We start from the raw sequence: 23,698 nt of genomic DNA, 5'->3' as shown, positions 1-23,698 counted from the left end.
GTGGAGTTTGCATGTTCTCCCTGTGTATGCGTGGGTTTCCTCCGGGAGCTCCGGTTTCCTCCCACAGTCCAAAAACATGCAGTCATGTTAACTGGAGACACTGAATTGCCCTATAGGTGAATGGATGTGTGTGTATTTGTGTGTCTGCCCTGCGATGGACTGGTGCCCCGTCCAGGGTGTTACTGTGTGCCCTGCGCCCATTGAAAAGCTGGGATAGGTTCCAGCACCCCCGCAACCCTAATTGGATAAGCAATTAAGAGTGAGTGAGTGAGTTTCCATGTAGGTAATGAGACCTGATGCCAGTAGTTAGCATGTTATCATGGGATAAAAGCATACTGTTTCTATTATAATTAATTTCATACACCTGTGAGCAATGGGTGTGGCTTAAACACCTGATCTCCAATGGTACAAGTTGAAGCAAATGCTAGACACCCACTTTAAGCACTTTGTAATTCTACAATTACTGACTGTAGTCCATCTGTTTCTCTACAAATCTTTTTAACCTGCTTTTACTCTGTTCTTTAATGGTCAGGACCCCCACAGGACCACTACAGAGCAGGTATTATTTGGGTGGTGGGTCATTCTCAGCACTGCAGTGACACTGTCATGGTGGTGGTGTGTTAGTGTGTGTTGTGCTGGTATGTGGAGTTTTTAAACACATCACTGTCACAGCTGGACTGAGAATAGTCCACCAACGAAAAATATCCAGCCAACAGCGCCCCGTGGGCAGCGTTCTGTGACCACTGATGAAGGTCTAGAAGATGACCAACTCAAACAGCAGCAATAGATGAGCGATCGTCTCTGACTTTACATCTACAGGGAAGACCAAGTAGGTAGGAGTGTCTAATAGAGTGGACAGTGAGTGGACACAGTATTTAAAAACTCCAGCAGTGCTGATGTGTCTGATCCACTCATAGCAGCGCAACACACTGCAGTGCTGAGAATGATAAATAATACCACCTAAATAATACCTGCTCTGTGGTGGTCCTGTCGGGGTCCTGTCATTGAAGAACAGGATGAAAGCATGTTAAAAAAGTATGTAGAGAAACTGATGGACTACAGTCAGTAATTGTAGAACTATAAAGTGCTTCTATATGGTAAGTAGAGCTGATAAATTGGACAGTGAGTGTAGAAACAAGCTGATCGGTGTATTTTGCAATACAACACATTTCAGTGTCAGTTTAAGTATACACCCCCTAGGTGGTGCTAGAGACTAATGTTTTAGACAGAAGACTTCCAATATTGTTGCTATTTGAGGGAAAGTGTACACAGTCTGTGTACACTGTTAGTCATTGTTATAACAGTCTTACTACTCTTCGATGAGGTAATAAGGCATATGCATAAGCAATTTTGGCTGCCTGGTTATTATATTTATTTAATTCTTTCCCACTGAGAAAGCAGATGCCACTTCGTATAGTATCTAACAAACTACAAAAAAACTCACCTCTGGACGGACGGGGTCTTCGATGCCAACCACGCAGATACAGGTCAGGTCAGTAAGGATATCGGCCTCGTTGTCCCAGTTTGGCTCCTCACCCTTAAACTCCCTCATGGCTACGCAGATGGTCCTCAGGCCTTCACAGGCCATGGGTTCGATCACTTTACGCACCATTTCATCCCGATCCTTGGTTTTGAACACGCGGGGCTGGCCTGCAGCATCCAGAATGTAGGAACACCTGGCGTGGAAAGAGGTTCGATATTACACCCCACGTTATGTTGCTCAAAACAAACAGTGGCATCTACCCAGCAATGATCATAGAGGTAACCACATGAGGCATAGACATGAAAGATAGGAGGATACAAATCAATATCACTAGGGTGCATTGGATCTTACTTGCGGAGGATGATCTCGGAGGCACCCTTGCTGTACATGCGGAATCCCGAGCCGTCGGTGTTTTTGAGCACGGTGCTCATGCTCTTCCGGGATGAGTTGAAGGTGTAGACCTTGTAGAGCTTCTCCTCGGGGATCTCGTCCCGTATGGGCTGGTAGTCACGCTTCAATCCCAGGACCAGTCCAAGCAGGGCGCATTCGGTCTTGTTACCGACTTGTCTTGGGAGGCCGCCCTCGTGCTCTGGGGGCTGGAGAAAATTCGAACGTGGGTCAGTTCGAGGTCTAGCGTTTTCTACTTATGCTTGTTTTATTTGTCCAGAGAGTTACCAACTTGGAAGGGTTAAGTCTTTAGACTGGTAATTATGTATTTATTTCATTTGTCCTCTCCACTAATGCTGATACCCGCTCTGATTTGGGAAGAACGAAGCTAACCCACGCCCCCTCCGACACGTAGGCAGCAGGTGTATGCATTTTGTCACTTACGTTACGCGTGTGCATTAGGGTTGGGCGATATTGCCGATTTTCATACCATCATCCAAAAAAAAAAAAAAAAAAAAAAAAAAAAAAAAAAAAAAAAAAAATACTGCGTAGGGGGAGGGGGCGTGTCTGCCTGTTAGTGATGGGTCGTTCGCGAACGATCCGATTCTATTGAACGGCTCTTTGAAATGAACTAAAGTCGCGTGTTCGAAAAGCTAGGGAGCTCTCTACATATATATATTTTTTTTTATAATGACCGATTAATTCCGTCTACTGATGCGAAGCGGAGTGTGTGAAATACAGCCGATTAGAAGTGCGCAGTTATCACGGGGATCGAGCGACACACACACACACACACACACACACACACACACACACAGATAAAGAGAGCGCTAGTAGTATTATGACAAATAATTGAGAAAAAACTCGTTTAATGATGTTAAATCTGATCGGTTCATGGCGTGTATGTTTTAAAGCAGAAACAAACACAGGCACAAACACATCTCTGCACAAGAGAGGATTTTTATGAAACTTAATGCAATGCAACCAGTCTGTCTCTTTCCTGTAGTTTCCTTTTAAAATAAATCTTTTTTCTCATTGAAGTGTTGTTTGAATTATGCCTACATTTAAGGCAAGGTAGCAAAATGTTCATGATCGTTCATCATTGATATTAATATCGGGGCTGTCTTATACTAAGCTAACAGTTAGCATTTTGCCATTCAAACCGATGGGATAGCACAGTGCGCAAGCATGTCAACTCACAAGCTCGATTTTGCAAATAAAAACACATGTGCAAGTTTATACAAGTTCAATAATCATTTATTTACGTTTGAAAATAATTCCGTTTCTCCGCACCGTCAGCCATGTTTTAAGCCAAGGACACTTCCGATGCTCACTCGTTCTTGAGATGTTAAGATACCGAACTACAGCTTATTAAGGCGTCTAAGGTTTCAAACAGCCTCCTTCTCGGGAGCGCGCATAGGATGACGTAAAACGCGTCTATGTAGAGCGCGCACTAGTTTTTGTGTTATCACCTCAGTGATCACCTCCACAACCAATCAGTGAGCTCCAACCGCCTACCCCTCCCACCCCTCCCTTACTGTGGATGCGCGCTTGTCCTAAAGTCTCAGTTTTTTAGGTAAACCCGAAGCAGAAATTTGGCGCTTCACATTTTTTTAACATACCGTCACCATTTTAAATACCGTCATCATTTTTAAATACCGCGGTATACCGTAATACCGTCATACCGCCCAACCCTAGTGTGCATATATGCGAATCAGCCTTGTGTACGGAGAGACACACCCTGATCAAAGCACTCTTTCCCCGCCTCTGTGCAGGCGCCATCTATTAGCCAGCAGAGGTCGTAGTGCATCAGTTATACTGTATATGAACAACAGACCAATCGTTGTTCATGTGGCCGCTCAGCCCAGCCGGATGGCAGAGCCGAGAGTCGATGCGATGAGTTCGAAATCCCAGCTCTAGTGCGTTAGGGTGTCTTTACCACTGCGCCACCTGAGCGCCACCTGAGCAGCAGCCAATTGTGTAATTTCACTGAAAAGTTTCAAAGATTGAAACGTGCAAAGTACTACCAGATTAGTTACCAGCCAACCATTAGTTACCAGCCTAAAAAAGCAATGCCTAGCAGATGCTCCAAGACACATGAAACCAGCCACACTATAAGGCAGCTGAACGCATTTGGGGTGGTCCCAAACATCCCACTTTAAACATGAGCTTATAGTTTGAGACTGTTTCTCAGTGAAGACTCTCCCCAATGCCCTCCTGGATTCCAATCATCGAAGATCGAACAGGCAATCTGCAGTAAACGCTTCTTGGGATGTACTTCATTTATTTCAGGTACGTTCCCTATAAAACTGAAACTCTGAATAACGATCGGGCTAAAAGTGCCGGACACGGTGACGGCTTTAATGGTGGTGATAAATGGAGGAAGTCAATTAGTTTCATAAAGGACGGACGAAGGAAGAGCTAGAGTCGTCCTCAAGGATACAGCTTTATTAAAACATTAAAAGCTGATAAATTGCTAAAACCACTTCACCGTCTGCCCCCATAAGCCACCTATTGGATTTTACAAGATCTATAGAAGAAGGAAGGTGATTCTAGACACTATATTGCCAAAAGTATTCACTCACCCATCCAAATCATTGAATTCAGGTGTTCCAATCACTTCCATGACCACAGGTGTATAAAACCAAGCACCTAGGCATGCACACTTCTTCTACAAACATTTGTGAAAGAATGGGTCGCTCTCAGGAGCTCAGTGAATTCCAGCGTGGTACCGTGATAGGATGCCACCTGTGCAACAAGTCCAGTCGTGAAATTTCCTCGCTACTAAATATTCCACAGTCGACTGTCAGTGGTATTATAACAAAGTGAAAGCGATTGGGAACGACAGCAACTCAGCCACGAAGTGGTAGGCCACGTAAAATGACAGAGCGGGGTCAGCGGATGCTGAGGCGCATAGTGCGCAGAGGTCGCCGACTTTCTGCAGAGTCAATTGCTACAGACTTCCAAGCTTCATGTGGCCTTCAGATTAGCTCAGGAACAGTGCGTATAGAGCTTCATAAAATGGGTTTCCATGGCCAAGCAGCTGCATCCAAGGAGTTTTAGGAGTTGGGCTCGGCCCCTTAGTTCCAGTGAAAGGAACTCTACAGCATACCGAAAGATTTTGGACAATTTCATGCTCCTAACTTTGTGGGAACAGTTTGGGGATGGCCCCTTCCTGTTCCAACATGACTGCACACCAGTGCACAAAGCAAGGTCCATAAAGACATGGATGAGCTTGACTGGCCTGCACAGAGTCCTGACCTCAACCCGATAGAACGCCTCTGGGATGAATTAGAGCGGAGACTGCGAGCCAGGCCTTCACATCCAACATCAGTCTCTGACCTCACAAATGCGCTTCTGGAAGAATGGTCAAACATTCACATAAACACACTCCTAAACCGACATCATATTAAACCCTATGGATTATGAATGGGACGTCACTCAAGTTTATATGCGTGTGAAGGCAGAAGAGCGAATACTTTTGGCAATATAGTGTATAAATCAGCTCAGTTGAAGGAGATTGGCTTCGAGGTGTATTACCATCAAGCATCCGTGAGGTTATGTAGGACCAGAAAAGGACCATCCTTGAGAGTTGAGAGTTGTTTGCAATGCAGAAGGGTATCCAGATACTTTTGGCCTTTGAGTGTATAAAAAACTCAGAGAGCTTATATAAATTGAACAGGTGTTGCCAAAAATGATGTCCAATAAACCCTTCCTTGATGCCCAATGATGAATACAATGGGGGAACCAAAATTCTTTATACAAGGCAACATCTGGTCAGATATGAAGCTTAGAGGTGTTGAAAAGACTCCCTTACCAGGATCTTGGTGGTGTAGGCCGAGTTGACGGAGATGCTGTTAACTATCAACTCCAAAGTCTCAGGTTTGATGGCCTCGGGATTGGGGACGGTCTTGTAGTGTGTGTCGCCTATGTAGGCCTGCACCACGGTCATGCGGTTCATGGTGAGCGTGCCGGTCTTGTCGGAACAGATGGCGGTGGCGTTGCCCATGGTCTCGCAGGCATCCAGGTGCCTTACCAGGTTGTTGTCTTTCATCATTTTCTGTTGGAGAAAAGCACAGCTTGACCTAGATTGAACTGACTGTAGCATATTTGCTGCTCTGTACACTTAGTCCCCCCCATAGGACCCCACTGATTAGATGATGTTTGAGTGGTGGATCATGACATACACCGATCAGCCATAACATTAAAACCACCTCCTTGTTTCTACACTCACTGTCCATTTAATCAGCTCCACTTACCATATAGAAGCACTCTGTAGTTCTACAATTACTGACTGTAGTCAATCTATTTCTCTACATACATTTTTAGCCTGCTGTCACCCTGTCCTTCGATGGTCAGGACCCCCACAGGACCACAACAGAGCAGGTATTATTTAGGTGGTGGATGATTCTCAGCACTGCACTGACATTGACATGGTGGTGGTGTGTTAGTGTGTGTTGTGCTGGTATGAGTGGATAAGACACAGCAGCACTGCTGGAGTTTTTAAATACCGTGTCCACTCACTGTCCACTTTATTAGACACTCCTACCTAGTTGGTTACCCTTGTAGATGTAAAGTCAGAGACGATCGCTCATCTATTGCTGCTGTTTGAGTTGGTCATCTTCTAGACCTTCATCAGTGGTCACAGGACACTGCCCATGGGGCGCTGTTGGCTGGGTATTTTTGGTGGGTGGACTATTCTCAGTCCAGCAGTGACAGTGAGGTGTTAAAAAACTCCAGCAGCGCTGCTGTGTCTGATCCACTCATACCAGCACAACACACACTAACACACCACCACCATGTCAGGGTCACTGCAGTGCTTAGAATGATCCACCACCTAAATAATATCTACACTGTGGGGGTCCTGACCATTGAAGAACAGGGTGAAAAGGGTCTAACAAAGCATGCAGAGAAACAGATGGACTACAGTCAGTAATTGTAGAACTACAAAGTGCTTCTATATGGTAAGTGGAGCTGATAAAATGGCTGATCAGTGTACGTACAGTATACAGTGTATCACAAAAGTGAGTACACCCCTCACATTTCTGCAGATATTTAAGTATATCTTTTCATGGGACAACACTGACAAAATGACACTTTGACACAATGAAAAGTAGTCTGTGTGCAGCTTATATAACAGTGTAAATTTATTCTTCCCTCAAAATAACTCAATATACAGCCATTAATGTCTAAACCACCGGCAACAAAAGTGAGTACACCCCTAAGAGACTACACCCCTAAATGTCCAAATTGAGCACTGCTTGTCATTTTCCCTCCAAAATGTCATGTGATTTGTTAGTGTTACTAGGTCTCAGGTGTGCATAGGGAGCAGGTGTGTTCAATTTAGTAGTACAGCTCTCACACTCTCTCATACTGGTCACTGAAAGTTCCAACATGGCACCTCATGGCAAAGAACTCTCTGAGGATCTTAAAAGACGAATTGTTGCGCTACATGAAGATGGCCAAGGCTACAAGAAGATTGCCAACACCCTGAAACTGGGCTGCAGCACAGTGGCCAAGATCATCCAGCGTTTTAAAAGAGCAGGGTCCACTCAGAACAGACCTCGCGTTGGTCGTCCAAAGAAGCTGAGTGCACGTGCTCAGCGTCACATCCAACTGCTGTCTTTGAAAGATAGGCGCAGGAGTGCTGTCAGCATTGCTGCAGAGATTGAAAAGGTGGGGGGTCAGCCTGTCAGTGCTCAGACCATACGCCGCACACTACATCAAATTGGTCTGCATGGCTGTCACCCCAGAAGGAAGCCTCTTCTGAAGTCTCTACACAAGAAAGCCCGCAAACAGTTTGCTGAAGACATGTCAACAAAGGACATGGATTACTGGAACCATGTCCCATGGTCTGATGAGACCAAGATTAATTTGTTTGGTTCAGATGGTCTCAAGCATGTGTGGCAGCAATCAGGTGAGGAGTACAAAGATAAGTGTGTCATGCCTACAGTCAAGCATGGTGGTGGGAATGCCATGGTCTGGGGCTGCATGAGTGCAGCAGGTGTTGGGGAGTTACATTTCATTGAGGGACACATGAACTCCAATATGTACTGTGAAATACTGAAGCAGAGCATGATCCCCTCCCTCCGGAAACTGGGTCACAGGGCAGTGTTCCAGCATGATAATGACCCCAAACACACCTCTAAGACGACCACTGCTTTATTGAAGAGGCTGAGGGTAAAGGTGATGGACTGGCCAAGCATGTCTCCAGACCTAAACCCAATAGAACATCTTTGGGGCATCCTCAAGCGGAAGGTGGAGGAGCGCAAAGTCTCGAATATCCGCCAGCTCCGTGACGTCGTCATGGAGGAGTGGAAAAGCATTCCAGTGGCAACCTGTGAAGCTCTGGTAAACTCCATGCCCATGAGAGTTAAGGCAGTTCTGGGAAATAATGGTGGCCACACAAAATATTGACACTTCAGGAACTTTCACTAAGGGGTGTACTCACTTTTGTTGCCGGTGGTTTAGACATTAATGGCTGTATATTGAGTTATTTTGAGGGAAGAATAAATTTACACTGTTATATAAGCTGCACACAGACTACTTTTCATTGTGTCAAAGTGTCATTTTGTCAGTGTTGTCCCATGAAAAGATATACTTAAATATCTGCAGAAATGTGAGGGGTGTACTCACTTTTGTGATACACTGTATATAATGAATAAAGATATTTTGTAATCTTTGGACTATTGGTCATAGTCTTTTAGTCCACTTAATCGCCTTGTCAGCAAATTTCTTAAGCAATGTTGTGTTATTGACTCTTCTACACTGATTTCCCTCAAGATCAATAAAGTATGTGTCTGCCTGTCCACCTGTCTGTCTATCTATCTAATAAAACATGAAAACAACTCATTTTCCAACTACAAGTCCAAAATTGTCCAAAATCTTGATTAGAGTTGCTAATTATTGTTTTGACGAGCCATGTTTCTCCTACTCAGTATTTCCAAGAATGAGGGACCATCTGAATCGTAACAGTTGCTAGGTTTCAGCTCTCCCCCGAACTTAACTTGGTGTAATAATGTATTTATTTACATACAGTGTATCACAAAAGTGAGTACACCCCTCACATTTCTGCAAATATTTTATTATATCTTTTCATGGGACAACACTATAGAAATAAAACTTGGATATAAGTTAGAGTAGTCAGTGTACAACTTGTATAGCAGTGTAGATTTACTGTCTTCTGAAAATAACTCAACACACAGCCATTAATGTCTAAATGGCTGGCAACATACAGTAAGTGAGTACACCCCACAGTGAACATGTCCAAATTGTGCCCAAAGTGTCAATATTTTGTGTGACCACCATTATTAGCACTGCCTTAACCCTCCTGGGCATGGAATTCACCAGAGCTGCACAAGTTGCTACTGGAATCCTCTTCCACTCCTCCATGATGACATCACTGAGCTGGTGGATGTTAGACACCTTGAACTCCTCCACCTTCCACTTGAGGATGCGCCACAGGTGCTCAATTGGGTTTAGTCCATCACCTTTACCTTCAGCTTCCTCAGCAAGGCAGTTGTCATCTTGGAGGTTGTGTTTGGGGTCGTTATCCTGTTGGAAAACTGCAGTTTTCGAAGGGAAGGGATCATGCTCTGTTTCAGAATGTCACAGTACATGTTGGAATTCATGTTTCCCTCAATGAACTGCAGCTCCCCAGTGCCAGCAACACTCATGCAGCCCAAGACCATGATGCTACCACCACCATGCTTGACTGTAGGCAAGATACAGTTGTCTTGGTACTTCTCACCAGGGCGCCGCCACACATGCTGGACACCATCTGAGCCAAACAAGTTTATCTTGGTCTCGTCAGACCACAGGGCATTCCAGTAATCCATGTTCTTGGACTGCTTGTCTTCAGCAAACTGTTTGCTGGCTTTCTTGTGCGTCAGCTTCCTTCTGGGATGACGACCATGCAGACCGAGTTGATGCAGTGTGCGGCGTATGGTCTGAGCACTGACAGGCTGACCTCCCACGTCTTCAACCTCTGCAGCAATGCTGGCAGCACTCATGTGTCTATTTTTTAAAGCCAACCTCTGGATATGACGCCGAACACGTGGACTCAACTTCTTTGGTTGACCCTGGCGAAGCCTGTTCCGAGTGGAACCTGTCCTGGAAAACCGCTGTATGACCTTGGCCACCATGCTGTAGCTCAGTTTCAGGGTGTTAGCAATCTTCTTATAGCCCAGGCCATCTTTGTGGAGAGCAACAATTCTATTTCTCACATCCTCAGAGAGTTCTTTGCCATGAGGTGCCATGTTGAATATCCAGTGGCCAGTATGAGAGAATTGTACCCAAAACACCAAATTTAACAGCCCTGCTCCCCATTTACACCTGGGACCTTGACACATGACACCAGGGAGGGACAACGACACATTTGGGCACAATTTGGACATGTTCACTATTTAGACTATTAGCTATTTAGACATTAATGGCTGTGTGTTGAGTTATTTTCAGAAGACAGTAAATCTACACTGCTATACAAGTGGTACACTGACTACTCTAAGTTATATCCAAGTTTCATGTATATAGTGTTGTCCCATGAAAAGATATAATGAAATATTTGCAGAAATGTGAGGGGTGTACTAACTTTTGTGATACACTGTATATATATATAAAAGATTGAGGAGTATGAAGCCAACCCACGCCCCTCCAACACGTGGGCAGCAGCTGTATGCATCTTATCACCTACACTTGATGAGTGCATATGCGGAACAGCACTGTGTACGGATCCTTGTCTCTGTGCAAGCGGCATCAATCAGCCAGGAGGGGTCGTAATTGCATCAGTCATGAGAGATTCCCTATCCGGCTTAATATCCCACCCCTATATGAACAACAGGCCAATCGTTGTTCATGTGGCTGCTTAGCGAGATCCCAGCTCTGGTGTTCTAGCGTGTGTTTTAACCGCTGCGCCACCTGAGCGGCCCAACAAGGATTCTATTAACCAGAGAATGGAAACCTGATTTATTTAGACTGAATTTGGAGGAGAAAAGAAAAAAAGCATCTAGTCAAATAATTCATTCCAGCTGTGTATCACTGACGGTGGCTGACCTTGACCGAGTAAGCCAGAGAGATGGTGACGGCAAGAGGAAGACCTTCCGGAACGGCCACCACCAGCACGGTCACGCCGATGATGAAGAACTTAACGAAGTACTGGATGTAAATGGGTGTGCACTCGGCTGTCCACTCCCGGCCCTGGACTCCGAACGTATCGATCACGAAGTACAGGATGAGGATGATGACGGTCACGGCGGACATGATGAGACCTGAAGAGAAGAGGTAGTGTTGAGGGGAAGTTCCAACATTAGAACTAACACTCATGGGGTCGTGTAGACCAATAAAATCAATGAAGAGGAATAAATAAATGAACACGTAGCTTCATGTTGATATTTAGGCTTTATTGTGGCACTTTATTGAGCTGAGGCCAGCTTTCAAAAAAGCTGTGATATCCCGAAAAAGCATTTCATTGTACTGTACACCGGTATACACCAATCAACCATAACATTAAACCCACCTCCTTGTTTCTACACACATTGTCCATTTATCAGCTCCACTTGCCATATAGAAGCACTTTGTAGTCCTACAATTACTGACTGTAGTCTATCTGTTTCTCTGCATGGTTTGTTAGCCTCCTTTCATGCTGTTCTTCGATGGTCAGGACTCTCCTAGAACCACTACAGAGCAGTTATTATTTAGGTGTTGGATTATTCTCAGTACTGCAGTGACACTGACATACATCAGAAACATCAGCGCTGCTGGAGTTTTTAAACACTGACCACTGATGAAGGTCTACAAGATGACCAACTCAAACAGCAATAGATGAGCGATCGTCTCTGACTTTACATCTACAAGGCGGACCAACTAGGTAGGAGTGTCTAATAGAGTGGACAGTGAGTGGACACGGTATTTAAAAACTCCAGCAGCGCTGCTGTGTCTGATCCACTCATACCAGCACAACACACACTAACACACCACCACCATGTCAGTGTCAGTGCAGTGCTGAGAATCATCCACCACCTAAATAATACCTTCTCTGTGGTGGTCCTGTGGGGGTCCTGGCCATTGAAGAACAGCATGAAAGGGGGCTAACAAAGCATGCGGAGAAACAGATTGACTACAGTCAGTAATTGTAGAACCACAAAGTGCTCCTATATGGTAAGTGGAGCTGATAAAATGGACAGTGAGTGTAGAAACAAGGAGCGACTTACATTACAGTTACAGTATACAGTCTGAGCAATTGAGGGTTATGAGCCTTGCTCAAGGGCCCAAAAGCAGCAACCTGGCAATGGTGGGGTTGTAACCAGCGACCTTCTGATTACTATCCCAGTAGCTTAACCACTATGCTACAGCTTATATAACAGTCTGACTGAACTGGTACAAAATCGAACATACTGAGAGCATCTTGTGATGTCAATGAATGCTCGGTTTGGTTTTCAAGTGCCTCCATCAATATTTGATAGGGTTTAGGTCAGGTGACTATTGAAGAAGGTCTAAGACAGTCAGCACTGCTTGATCTTTGAGATCCGCCATGCCAAATAAAAGCAGTTTTACTAGACTGTTATAGAAGAAAATCAGCAAATTGTTGAGTTTACTGACTTCTTTTGAGCTTTAATATCAGCAGCTGTGCAGCATCTGAATCCAATTTTATTAAAACTCTGAAACTGGGATGATTATGTGGAACACGGCCCAAAGGGACAAGCCTGTTTTCATATTGGGTGACACTGTTTCTTTACTCAGCGAGTTAAATAAAAGCTCTGAACCAGAACACAGAATGACAAATTAACTCATTTGTGAAAGACGTCGTTTGCTGAGTTTGGGTATTCATATTGATGCAAATGAGCATTAATTTTCATATACAGCCGTTCAGATGCTAATTAATGAATATTCTGTTGATACAAAATAGCAGTTTAATTTAGCTTAACTCGTGACGTCCTGGTAGATGATTATTATTCAGGGCTTAACAGTACAAGTATATTACTACAATTTGTACAAACAGACCTGCTAATGGTAAGTCAAACACTCATACCCGTGTTAATGGGTTTATTTAATGGTATTTAATGTTTTTCAACTTCACACTATGGTGAAATATGGACATATATACTGTACATATAACAACATAACAATGGGAACCTACACATACTAGTATTCAATCTTCATACTAATTATAATAATAATATAATATTCATAATATTGAATTTAATAACTCTACATTACCTACATTGTTTTTTTTTTATGCATTTTCTCCCCATTTTCCTCCTGATTTAGCGCACTCAATTTTGTCTTCCGCTGCTAAGAGATACCAGATTGCACCCAAGGAGAGCACGTCGCTGTACACGCCTCTTTCGACACGTATACAGCCCTCCTCTTCTTGCCCCTGCATTCTGCACAGGCGTCTCTTCCGCCAATCAGGGTCCTTACACAGCGTATGAAGACCCACCCACCCACATATAGTCTGGCCCCCACCCTGCAGATACGGTGGCCAATTAGTATCTGCTGCAGGCACTGCCAATTATGCCCGCCAGATGGTGCCCAGCCATCCGGTGGCAACACCGAGTTTCGAACCGAGGAGTTTAGAAACTCTGTGCTGGTGTGCCACCTGGGTGCCCACCTACATTGGTTTAAAGTAAAACTGTCAAAAATGAAACTGGGAAACTAAACCAATTTGTTGATATTTGGTGGAGCTGGGTATTCAATCTCAGGAGTACACCCGGGACATGGGGTCAATATATGACAGGGCAATACACACGTTTTCCTAACTAGGAGCAATCCAGAGCAGTCAATCCATCTTTTGTATAGTTCTTCTTCCTCAAAAGTAAACCCACATGGACACTGGAGAACATGCAATACCCTTCATAACATTGACTGGAGGTGAGTTCCAAACCCAGGTCTTCGTGACCCAATCACATCTCTTGTAAGGAGAGGAGCAAAATAAACTGTAAATCCATGTTTTGGATGTTTTGGGAGGTGGGAGAAGCCAACACTCTGAGATCCTTAGACCCCAACGTCTACAAATGTCATTGAATTCACATACCTGCTTTGCCGATCTGTACAGCCAGTCTGGTCAGCTTGCCCTGAAGCACGGACTTCTCCTTTTTGGTGACGTTGACCTTCTTGATCTCCTTCTCCTCCTTCTCCTCTTTCTCCTCCTCGCTCTTCAGGGGTTGGATCTCCAAAGCGACGCCATCCTGGGTCTTGGCTGAAGACGAGAATGGGATTGAGGGAAAAAAACATGCAAAAAAAAAATGGGTACAGGGGAAAGGGAGAGATGAGAGGGCAGAGGGGAGGAAAAAGGGCCTGTTCAGTGATGCTTGAAAGTTACAGGAGTCAAGCAGAAAGACAATCAGAGCCAGAAACCATTTGATTTGTTTGGCATTAGTGGATATTGATGGAATGAAGTAAATCTGGTTTAGCAGAAGCTGTTATTAAAGCGGGTTACATTAGATATAAGTTAACTATCAAAGAAGGAGCAGGGCATAGTTTTCCTAGTTTCCATCTAAGAGGTTTCCAGACCCTAAAAAACCACTACAAGGCCAAAAGAACATGGACAACCCAACATCACACCCATATACGATACACGCCGACCAGGCATAACATTATGACCACTGTCAGGTGAAGTGATTAACACTGATTAACACTTCATCACGGCACCTGTTAGTAGGTGGGATATATTAGGCAGCAAGTGAACATTTTATCCTCAAAGTTGGTGTTGAACAAGAGCCAAATTGTGATGGCTAGATGACTGGGTCGGAGCATCTCCAAAACTGCAGCTCTTGTGGGGTGTTCCCAGTCTGCAGTGGTCAGTATGTATCAAAAGTGGTCCAAGGAAGGAACAGTGGTAATGGTCAGGGTCGACATGGTCATCGGCGACCAAGGCTCATTAATGCACATGGGAGCAAAGGATGCACAGTGCATCACAGTTTGTTTGTGTATGGGGCAGCAAAAGGAGGACCAACACGATATTAAATTCCACAGTGAGGATTATGAGCAATAGTAACTGTAGACTGACCCCAGCTTTGGAACAAAACGCCACATGGATTACCAGTCAGGATCACTCATCCAACAACAAAGCCTGACCTCACAGATGCTCATTTGACAGAATGAGCACAAATTCTTAAAGATGTTCCAAAATCTTGTGGAAAGCCTTCACGTAAGAGTGATTGCTGTTATATGGAGTAGGTTGACAATGGGATGTACAAGCTGATGGTCAGATGTTCACATATTTTTGGCCTTCTTTTGTTTTTCCTAAACTTTTTAAACTAGATTTTAGATATGACCACTGGGATTTGCTTCCATTAAGGAGGAGCATTAGTGAGGTCGGGATTGAATATTGCAGAGAGACCCGCTTGCAACTGGCATTCTAATTTAATTAAGTAATTAAGAGAAATAATGTTTTTAAAGGGAAATTAAAAAGGAGAATAATAAAATTAAACTGCTTTCTATTAAAACGTTCTTTAGGGAGCCAATTAACTTTTTTCCCATTGCAAAATTGGGAGTAAACAATTATCATGACAAAATGTCCCAATTTTTCCGGAAATAGAGTTTGTAGATATCGCTGTATAATTAATATAAACTGTACCAACTGGTCTGTACACAATTAAAACCACCTCCTTGTTTCTACACACATTGTCCAGTTTATCAGCTCCACTTACCATACAGGAGCACTTTGTAGTTCTACAATTACTGACTGTAGCCAATCTGGTCTACCTCTCTGGTCAGGACCCCCACAGGACCACTACAGAGCAGGTATTATTTAGGTGGTGGGTCATTCTCAGCACTGCACTGACACTGACATGGTGGTGGTGTGTTAGTGTGTGTTGCGCTGGTATGAGTATCAGACACTGTCTCACTCTCGCTGCTGGACTGAGAATAGTCCACCAACCAAAAACATCCAGCCAACAGCGCCCCGTGGGCAGCGTCTTGTGACCACTGATGACCACTAGAAGATGACAAACTCAATCAGCAGTAATAGATGAGCGATCGTCTTTACATGACTTTACATCTACAAGGTGGACCAACTAGGTAGGAGTGTCTAATAGAGTGGACAGGTGCTGAGAATGATCCACCACCCAAATAATACCTGCTCTGTGGTGGTCCTGTGGGGGTCCTGACCATTGAAGAACAGGGTGAAACAGATGGACTACAGTCAATAATTGTAGAACTACAAAGTGCTCCTATATGGAAAGTGGGGCTAATAAAATGGACAGTGAGTGTAGAAACAATGAGGTGGTTTTAATGTTATGGCTAATCAGTGTATGTTCAGTTATCAAAACTATATTAGTAAACTGGGGTACTTGGATCAATCAAGACCTTACGTGCTGGTCTTCAAATGTCTGATCAGTTGTATCAGGTGTTTCTCCTGTCTGGTTGGTATTAATACCTGCGGCCTATTGTATTGATCGAGAATCCCTGACCTAGAGCTTGGACACCATGTATTTAAGAAATATTATAATAGGACTATGTTGGAAGGGGTGATTCAGAATTGGCTCAAGGGGTGTCCACATACTTTTGGCCATGTAGTGACAGAATCTAATACAGTTCAGTTCAAAACCACTATTATGTAAGACTTTTATAAGGACATATTTAAATAAAGATGGCTAGTCTAACAGTAAACAAGCTCCTGGAATGACTTTGCATGGTTCACAGACTTGACTGTTCAACTTCGTGCTGCCTCAATCATTGTAACCAAATTATTCATTTGCAAGACAGATACTGGGAACCACGCAATAAAAAAAGATAAATATAGTCAGGGTAAACCCCTTTGCATATACCCTTATCACTATAGCTTGCTGTTTGATCGTCGTAATTCAATTGTTCCCCAGACAGACCTATTGTATTACTGCATGCCGGACTAAAATAGAAACATAATAGCGGCGAAAATCAAATTCAGGCTTTCTGCTACGCCCGAACGTCAATCCCGCCCTCCGATTTATTTCCCGTTTATCTCTGCCACGAGTGCCACTCTATTACCCAGGGCGTCGGAAAAGCGGCGCAGAATCGGTACGGAGCTTCATTATCGATACTGAAATGGTAACATGAAAATTAATGAAGCACCGAGTAAAACAAGGCACTTGGAAGAAAAAAAAAAAAAAAAAAAGGCACCCTGAAGGCTGACAGACTGACAGCACGCATGACGAAGGGGGGAGGGCGAGTGTGTTACAGACTAAACAAACTGCAAAATCAGGACATAACAAAAAACAAGAATTTGAATAATAACACCCAACAACCAACAGATCAAAAGACACAACCAGAAATACGAAAACGACAAGAGGACCGAAAGGTTTGTTTTTCTTTATTTCTTTCTTTTTTTTTTTATTAATATAATAGATAGGAGATAGAAGGGGTAATCACACAGTGACTGTGGGGACGGTGTACGAGACAGCATGGGTTCCTTAGCACACCCTGGAAGGAGGCAACAGTGAGAGACAACAAAGAACTCGATGAAAAAACAAAAACAAAAAAAACAACAACGATTCACAGCCCACCGATCTGGCAAGAAGTGCGACTCTCACTTGGCTGGCCCCGGAGCTTTGCTTCAGCTTTTTTTGTATTCGTGGGTCTCTAGCATATCGTGTTAGCCTATCATATTGCTCTACTGGGTAAATTAAAACTGTGAGGAATGTTATGTTATGTTATGTTAGCATGGTGCGCTAAAAGTAGCCTGAGCCATGTGGTTTGTGTGAGTGAGTCTGGACCCAAGGCTTGGTTTACATTTTAAACATACAGTGTAGTCACAGAAATGACCATATTGGATTAGTCAATTTGCCAATCATGTCCGTGCAGATGCCTGACTGGAATATTAATATTATTATTAACTGACTGCTGTAGTGGTACTCCACTCTTTAATACGCATTCTTAATCTGGTTATGACACCACATCTCTTTCTAAAGTCTAGTAAACCCAAATCAAGCTTGACTGACTTGACCAGCAGTGTTTGTTTGGTACCTAATGAGGCATGATTGAGATTATCTGTTTTGCTCAGGTGCTAGTTAACTAGTCCTAGTGCAGTTCCATGCAACAAGACCACCTCTCAAAAGTGTCCAAGTTCTCTGGCCCCCTTACAGACCTCTAAGTCTGGTTCCAAGAGAGGTTCCCAGTCTGCAGCGATCAGTATCTATCAAAAGTGGTCCAAGGAAGGAACTGTAGATCAAATTGCTGAAGAGGTTAATGCTGGTTCTGATAGAAAGGTGTAAGAATACACACTACATGGCCGCAAAAGGGGGACCAACATTAGGAAGGTGGTCATAATGTTATGCCTCATTGGTGTATTAATATTGGTGGTACCACACTCTCTAACAAGCATTCTCAATATAGTTATGAGACCACATCACTTTCTAAAGTCTAGTAAATGCAAATCAAGCTTGACTGACTTGACTAGCTTGGTACCTAATGAGGTTTGATTGAGATTAACTGTTTTGGTCAGGTGCTAGTTAACTAGTCCTAGTACAGATCTATGCAGTTCTCTGACCTCTTAGAGACCTCGTAGTCCGGTTCCTAGAAAGGTTCAATGGCAATGAGACCACTTCTTACAAGCAGTCGCAATATACTGTACATTGGGGGTCATATATACTACTAAAATGCTTGAGTTTTGCTGGTATTGAGCTTTGCAACAACTACTTGAAGACCAAAGAAGATCAAGGAGACTGTCACAGACTTTCAACTGGCTTAAAATCCATTGAGAATTCAGTAACATCACAAGATGTTCTTTGGGATATTTGTAAAATCACACCAGGAGAACATGGATCATCAGATTTTGCACAGATTTGTGAACCATAGAGTTCATGGTGTCATTTTAGTAAAATAGAAGCATTTTCACCAGTGGCCTGCAGCAGGGTAGGTAATTCTTAAGTCTATAGCCCTTGTCAAGTGTACTTAGATGCACTCTTTCCAAGAAATTGAGAATTGCTTTCATTTTGGCTTGCTTAGGATTAAGATTTTTCTCATAGTCTTGGGTATTGCTATAGACTGCCATTCCTATAGGTATTTAGGACATTCAGCCAGTATGACTCCCCCAGAGTTGGGAGTTTCCCCCTTACACTATATGAGTGATTACAGTGTGTGTCCAATGCAGCATCTGGTATAGATGACCTGATCTATATGTCTCTCTGATTGTCTTTTTACTTGGTGTACTTTTGCCCTTTTAATTGTCAAGTCAAGTCAAGTCACTCTCTTCGGTTTAAACCAACTACATCAATGGACCAGGTCTTATGGGTGTCGTAGTTCTATAATCTCTCAAAAGAGGTTATGGTCAGGTTCCCTCTCATTAGGGGTGTTGGTATGGTTCCGAGTAAACCATAGTACAGATAGATTGTGCCTGCTTCCATGATGAGGTTTGATTGGTCTCGGATCAATTTTTAAATGAAACACCCATAGATACTCGAGGTGTGTCTAAGCTAAAGCGAAATAAAGGTGCTCCGCTCCGGTCCGGCAAATGAGAGTTACACTCTTTCACAGGTAAAGCAAGGCAGGAAGAAGCTCCCACAGGTTCAGCAGGAAGATTCAAAGCCACAGCGTGAGAGAGACAGACAGAAAGAGAGGAAGAAAAAAGCTAGAGTGGGGTGAAGGAGTGAGTGAAATTGACACGAGACTCCAAGACTGGTCGCTGAATGGGAAGGGAAAGGGTGGGGTAAGGGTTACCTTTGTTGCGTTTTTCAGGGGCTCCTTGTTTTTTACCTGTTCAGAACGAGAGAGAGAGGGCGGAGGGCTGATATATAACATGGATTAAAGTAAATGAACCAGACACAAAGCAAAAAAGGAAACAAGGATTCTAAAACAGGATACGAAAAAATTAATACGACTTCACAGGCGTGTCTGCGGGGTAAAATGTGTCATCTCCAGACATTCAAAAACAACATACGCATTGTAAATGTAATTTTTTCAGCATCTGATATAAGAACCTCGTTTGTTATTAAAGAAAATCTGTTTTCTTTCTGTCTTTTTGATAGATTTGACTTTCAAATCCTTATTTTACAGCCAAATAGGAAATGCTTTGAAATCTGTGATGCTGCTGCAAAACAGCACACACCCGCAGGGTGATCTGTTAACGGTTTCAGCTAGGCACTGCTGGTTTCATGCTAGATTTAAAGTGAGCGCTGGTGTCTGCAGGGTAGTTTTGGTACTAGAACACCTTTAATTTAGGCTAGGTGGCTCTAAGTACGGCAAAATACACTATACGGCTAAACGTGAGTGGACAATTGACCATGGGCTTGTAGGACACCCCATTCCAAACAAAGTGCTACAATGGCCTCCAGACCTCAGACCTTGGATGAGAAGGTCTTGCTCTAAACTGACATTCAGTTTCACCCCAAAGTTGGTCAGTGGAGCTGAGGCTAAAGTTATAGGTAGGTCACTGGACGTCCTTCATATCAAACTCATCAAACCATGTCTTTATTAAAACACAGTCAAGCTGGAAGACAAAAGTCCCTCAACAAACTGCTGCCAAAAACGGAATACATATACACCGATCAGGCATAACATTATGACCACCTTCCTAACTGACTGGTCTGCAGCTATGTAGCCCCATACGCAACAAACTGTGATGCACTGTGTATGCTGACGCCTGTCTATCAGAACCAGCATTAACTTCTTCAGCCGCCCATGACCCTGTCGCTGGTTTACCACTGTTTCTTGCTTGGACCACTTTTGATACATACTGACCACTGCAGACCGGGAACACCCCACAAGACCTGCAGTTTTGGAGATGCTCCGACCCAGCCGTCTAGCCATCCCAATTTGGCCCTTGTTGAACTTGTGCATATAGAATAAATTCCACACACTAACAGGTGCCGTGACGAAGAGATAATCAGTGCTATTCACTTCACCTGTCAGTGGTCATAATGTTATGCCTGGTTGGTGTACTTTAATGTATTGAATCTATTCTCCAATTATCGGTGTATCATCCAAACTTAATACTTAGGAGGGTGTCCACATACTTTTGTCCATGTAGTGTATTGGTGCACTAATTGACTTTAAAGACAAGGATGCGTTTTGTTACCTACTGGCAGGGATTGATGAAACGTGATCAATTGTGATATGTTTCTAACATACAGTATATAAGGGCTGAAAAGGGCTGCCGGCTAGAACCCACCCACTCCTGCAGAGGATTGCCTATGTCGTACAACCCTTCTTCCCTCAGACATGGTCTAGATGTATCTGTTGACTGCCCAACTCTCAACGGCAGATCAGCATGCTTAGAGTGCTTCCCACCCACCTTAAATCGATTAAGCTTAAAAACACCCAGAACTGGATACCATTGCTTAATCGATTGGTAAGACAGTCCAGATGTATCTGTTGACTGCCCAACTCTTAAACTCTCATTGGCAGGTCAACGTGCTTAGAGGGCTTTCAACCCACCTTCAATTGCTTGAGCTTAAAAACACCCAGAACTGGCTACCATTGCTTAATCGATTGGTAAGACACAGTCCAGATGTATCTGTTGACTGCCCAACTCTCAAACTCTCATTGGCAGGTCAACATGCTTAAGAGTGCTTGAGCCTAAAAACACCCATTGCTTAATCAATAGGGAAGACACCTAGGAGCATGGCCAATCAGAAGCTAGCTCTTCAGTCAGGGTTTGAAAATGTGAGGTCCCCTTTTCTCCCGATTTTAGCGTGTCCAATTTTTACCCAATTGCGTTATGCTTCCTCTCCACTCTAGCTGACCCCCATGCCTCCTCTGACATGTGTGCAGTAGCCGACTGCATCTTTCCACCTGCACGAGGCGAGTTCATATGCGGATCAGCTTTGTGCACGGAGAGCCACACCCTGATCAACGCATTATTCCCAGACTCTGTGCAGACGCCATCAACCAGCCAGCAGAGGTCGTAATTCGCTCAGATACGAGGAATCCCTATCCGGCTTTTCCTACCCTATGACGAACAACAAGCCAATCAATGTTCATGTAGCCGCCCAGCCCAACTCTCAAACTCTCACTGGCAGGTCAACGTGATTAGAGTTCTTCCCACCCACCTTCAATCGCTTGAGCCTAAATACACCCACTGCTTAATCGATAGGGAAGACACCTAGGAGTATGGCCAATCTGAGGCTAGATCTTCAGTCAGGGTTTGAAAACGTGAGGTCCAGACTTCAGGGCAAATGCTTAATCCAATGTTAAATTGATGATTATGTATGATCCAGAAAGCCTTACCCATACTAGCTTTTTTTATCAAACATTGAGGTACGTCAGATCTTTAGTTTACTTAATTCTAAATCTAAGCTGCTTGTATTTAAACAGGAATCAAATACAGGTGGCATTAAAGTGTGCAGTGCTCGCAAATAATAAAGGACTACATTTTTAAAGACCTTGAATTCTCTATTCGGAAATGACACGTTCAACCCAGCAAGGATGAATAATGTAAATTCTATCAAGAAAATAGGGAAGGATAAAAATAATAAAATAATTCAGAATAAGGGATTAGTTAACAGTGAAGCAAACCAAAATGGGGAGAATTACATCCAGCTGATCTTTCCAAACATCGCTAGTGATGCTTGATTTCTCGAGTTAGTTGAATGAGTTGGGCAAAAAGCGAACTGAATGGGACATCGTTCATGGCTCTTACCTCTGAGGGTTAAAGATGATAAGGGAATTGCCCATGGGTATTTGAAGAGGTAGTTTGGTTTATTTGGCCAGATGAAGTTTTTATATATATATATATATATATATATTGACAGAGACAAGAAATCAAATACGTGCAGACTCACCCTTCTTCACCTTCTTCTCCTCCTCCTCGCCGCCGGCTCCCAACAGAGTGAAAATGATTCCGGTCTGCGAGTTCAGGCCGACCGCCGTGACCACCATCCTCCCGGAGCCCTCCATCACGTGAGTTCCTGAGGAACGACAATGATCAGCGTGACCAATTTGTGTGATATTGAACAAAATAAATAAATACAAATTTATATATGAATATATACAGTATATTTGTATTATATAACATTATATAATTAATATAATATATTCGTAATTCGCTTAGTTATGAGGAGTCCCTATCCGGCTTATCCCACCCTAAAATGGACGACAAGCCAATCGATGTTCATGTAGTCGCCCAGCCCAGGTGGATGGCAGAGCTGATAAGTTCGAAATGTCAGCTCTGGTGTGCTAGCCTGTTTTACCGCTGCGCCACCTGAGATTACATTTTAATATATATATATATATATATATATATGGTGATAAAATTATATGTATTATAATATAATATAATATATTATATTAATTATACTTATTTTATTATATTATATTAATTATATGTATTTTATTATATTTATTGTATTTATTATACTATACTATATTAATTATATTATATTATATTATATTATATTAATTATATTTATTTTATTATATTTATTGTATTTATTATACTATACTATATTAATTATATTATATTAATAATATTAATTATATTATATTATATTATATTATATTATATTATATTATATTATATTACATTATATTATATTATATTATATTATATGCATAAGCAATAAATAAATTTATAAATAAATCAACTAACCAGACAGCAGCATGGGATCTTTCTCCAGAGACTTCTTCACTTGATCTGACTCTCCAGTCAATGAGCTCTCATCAATCTTCAAGTCATTGCCCTGAATCAGAATACCATCAGCCGGAAGCAGGTCACCTGTGGGCACAAGATTAAAGAATTAACCAACATCACGTTTTGTTCAATACTAATTAATGGATAAGCTATTTTCCCAGGTCTGTGTCTACTCTTCTGTTATCGATTTAATACTCAAGTTTTACACAACCTAATAACCTTATAAGACTGATACTTCTGTATACAAACCATGTTGACAAGCTGTTTAATAATCCATTGAACCC

The 23,698-nt window shown here is 42.9% G+C and overlaps 1 protein-coding gene across 6 annotated transcripts in view; it reads right to left on the bottom strand.

Moving 5' to 3' along the window:
- Positions 1-23,698, bottom strand: part of atp2b4 (ATPase plasma membrane Ca2+ transporting 4) — a 136,733-nt gene that overhangs the window by 34,839 nt on the left and 78,196 nt on the right. For 4 of the 6 annotated variants that reach the window (XM_062986621.1, XM_062986616.1, XM_062986618.1 and 1 more), the window contains 8 exons: positions 23,373-23,498; positions 22,567-22,692; positions 19,505-19,540; positions 13,902-14,066; positions 10,922-11,136; positions 5,688-5,930; positions 1,835-2,079; positions 1,445-1,676 (listed from right to left, as the gene is read on the bottom strand). In XM_062986621.1, coding sequence (XP_062842691.1) covers positions 1,445-1,676; positions 1,835-2,079; positions 5,688-5,930; positions 10,922-11,136; positions 13,902-14,066; positions 19,505-19,540; positions 22,567-22,692; positions 23,373-23,498 — 1,388 coding nt within the window. The remainder of the gene's footprint in view (positions 1-1,444; positions 1,677-1,834; positions 2,080-5,687; positions 5,931-10,921; positions 11,137-13,901; positions 14,067-19,504; positions 19,541-22,566; positions 22,693-23,372; positions 23,499-23,698) is intronic. The other 2 variants (XM_062986619.1, XM_062986620.1) reach the window with 1 other exon arrangement.

Source organism: Trichomycterus rosablanca, chromosome 24 (genome assembly GCF_030014385.1).
Source record: "Trichomycterus rosablanca isolate fTriRos1 chromosome 24, fTriRos1.hap1, whole genome shotgun sequence".
NCBI lineage: Eukaryota > Metazoa > Chordata > Actinopteri > Siluriformes > Trichomycteridae > Trichomycterus > Trichomycterus rosablanca.
Note: the sequence above shows the minus strand (reverse complement) of the source record. Positions and strands in the feature narration are given on the sequence as shown.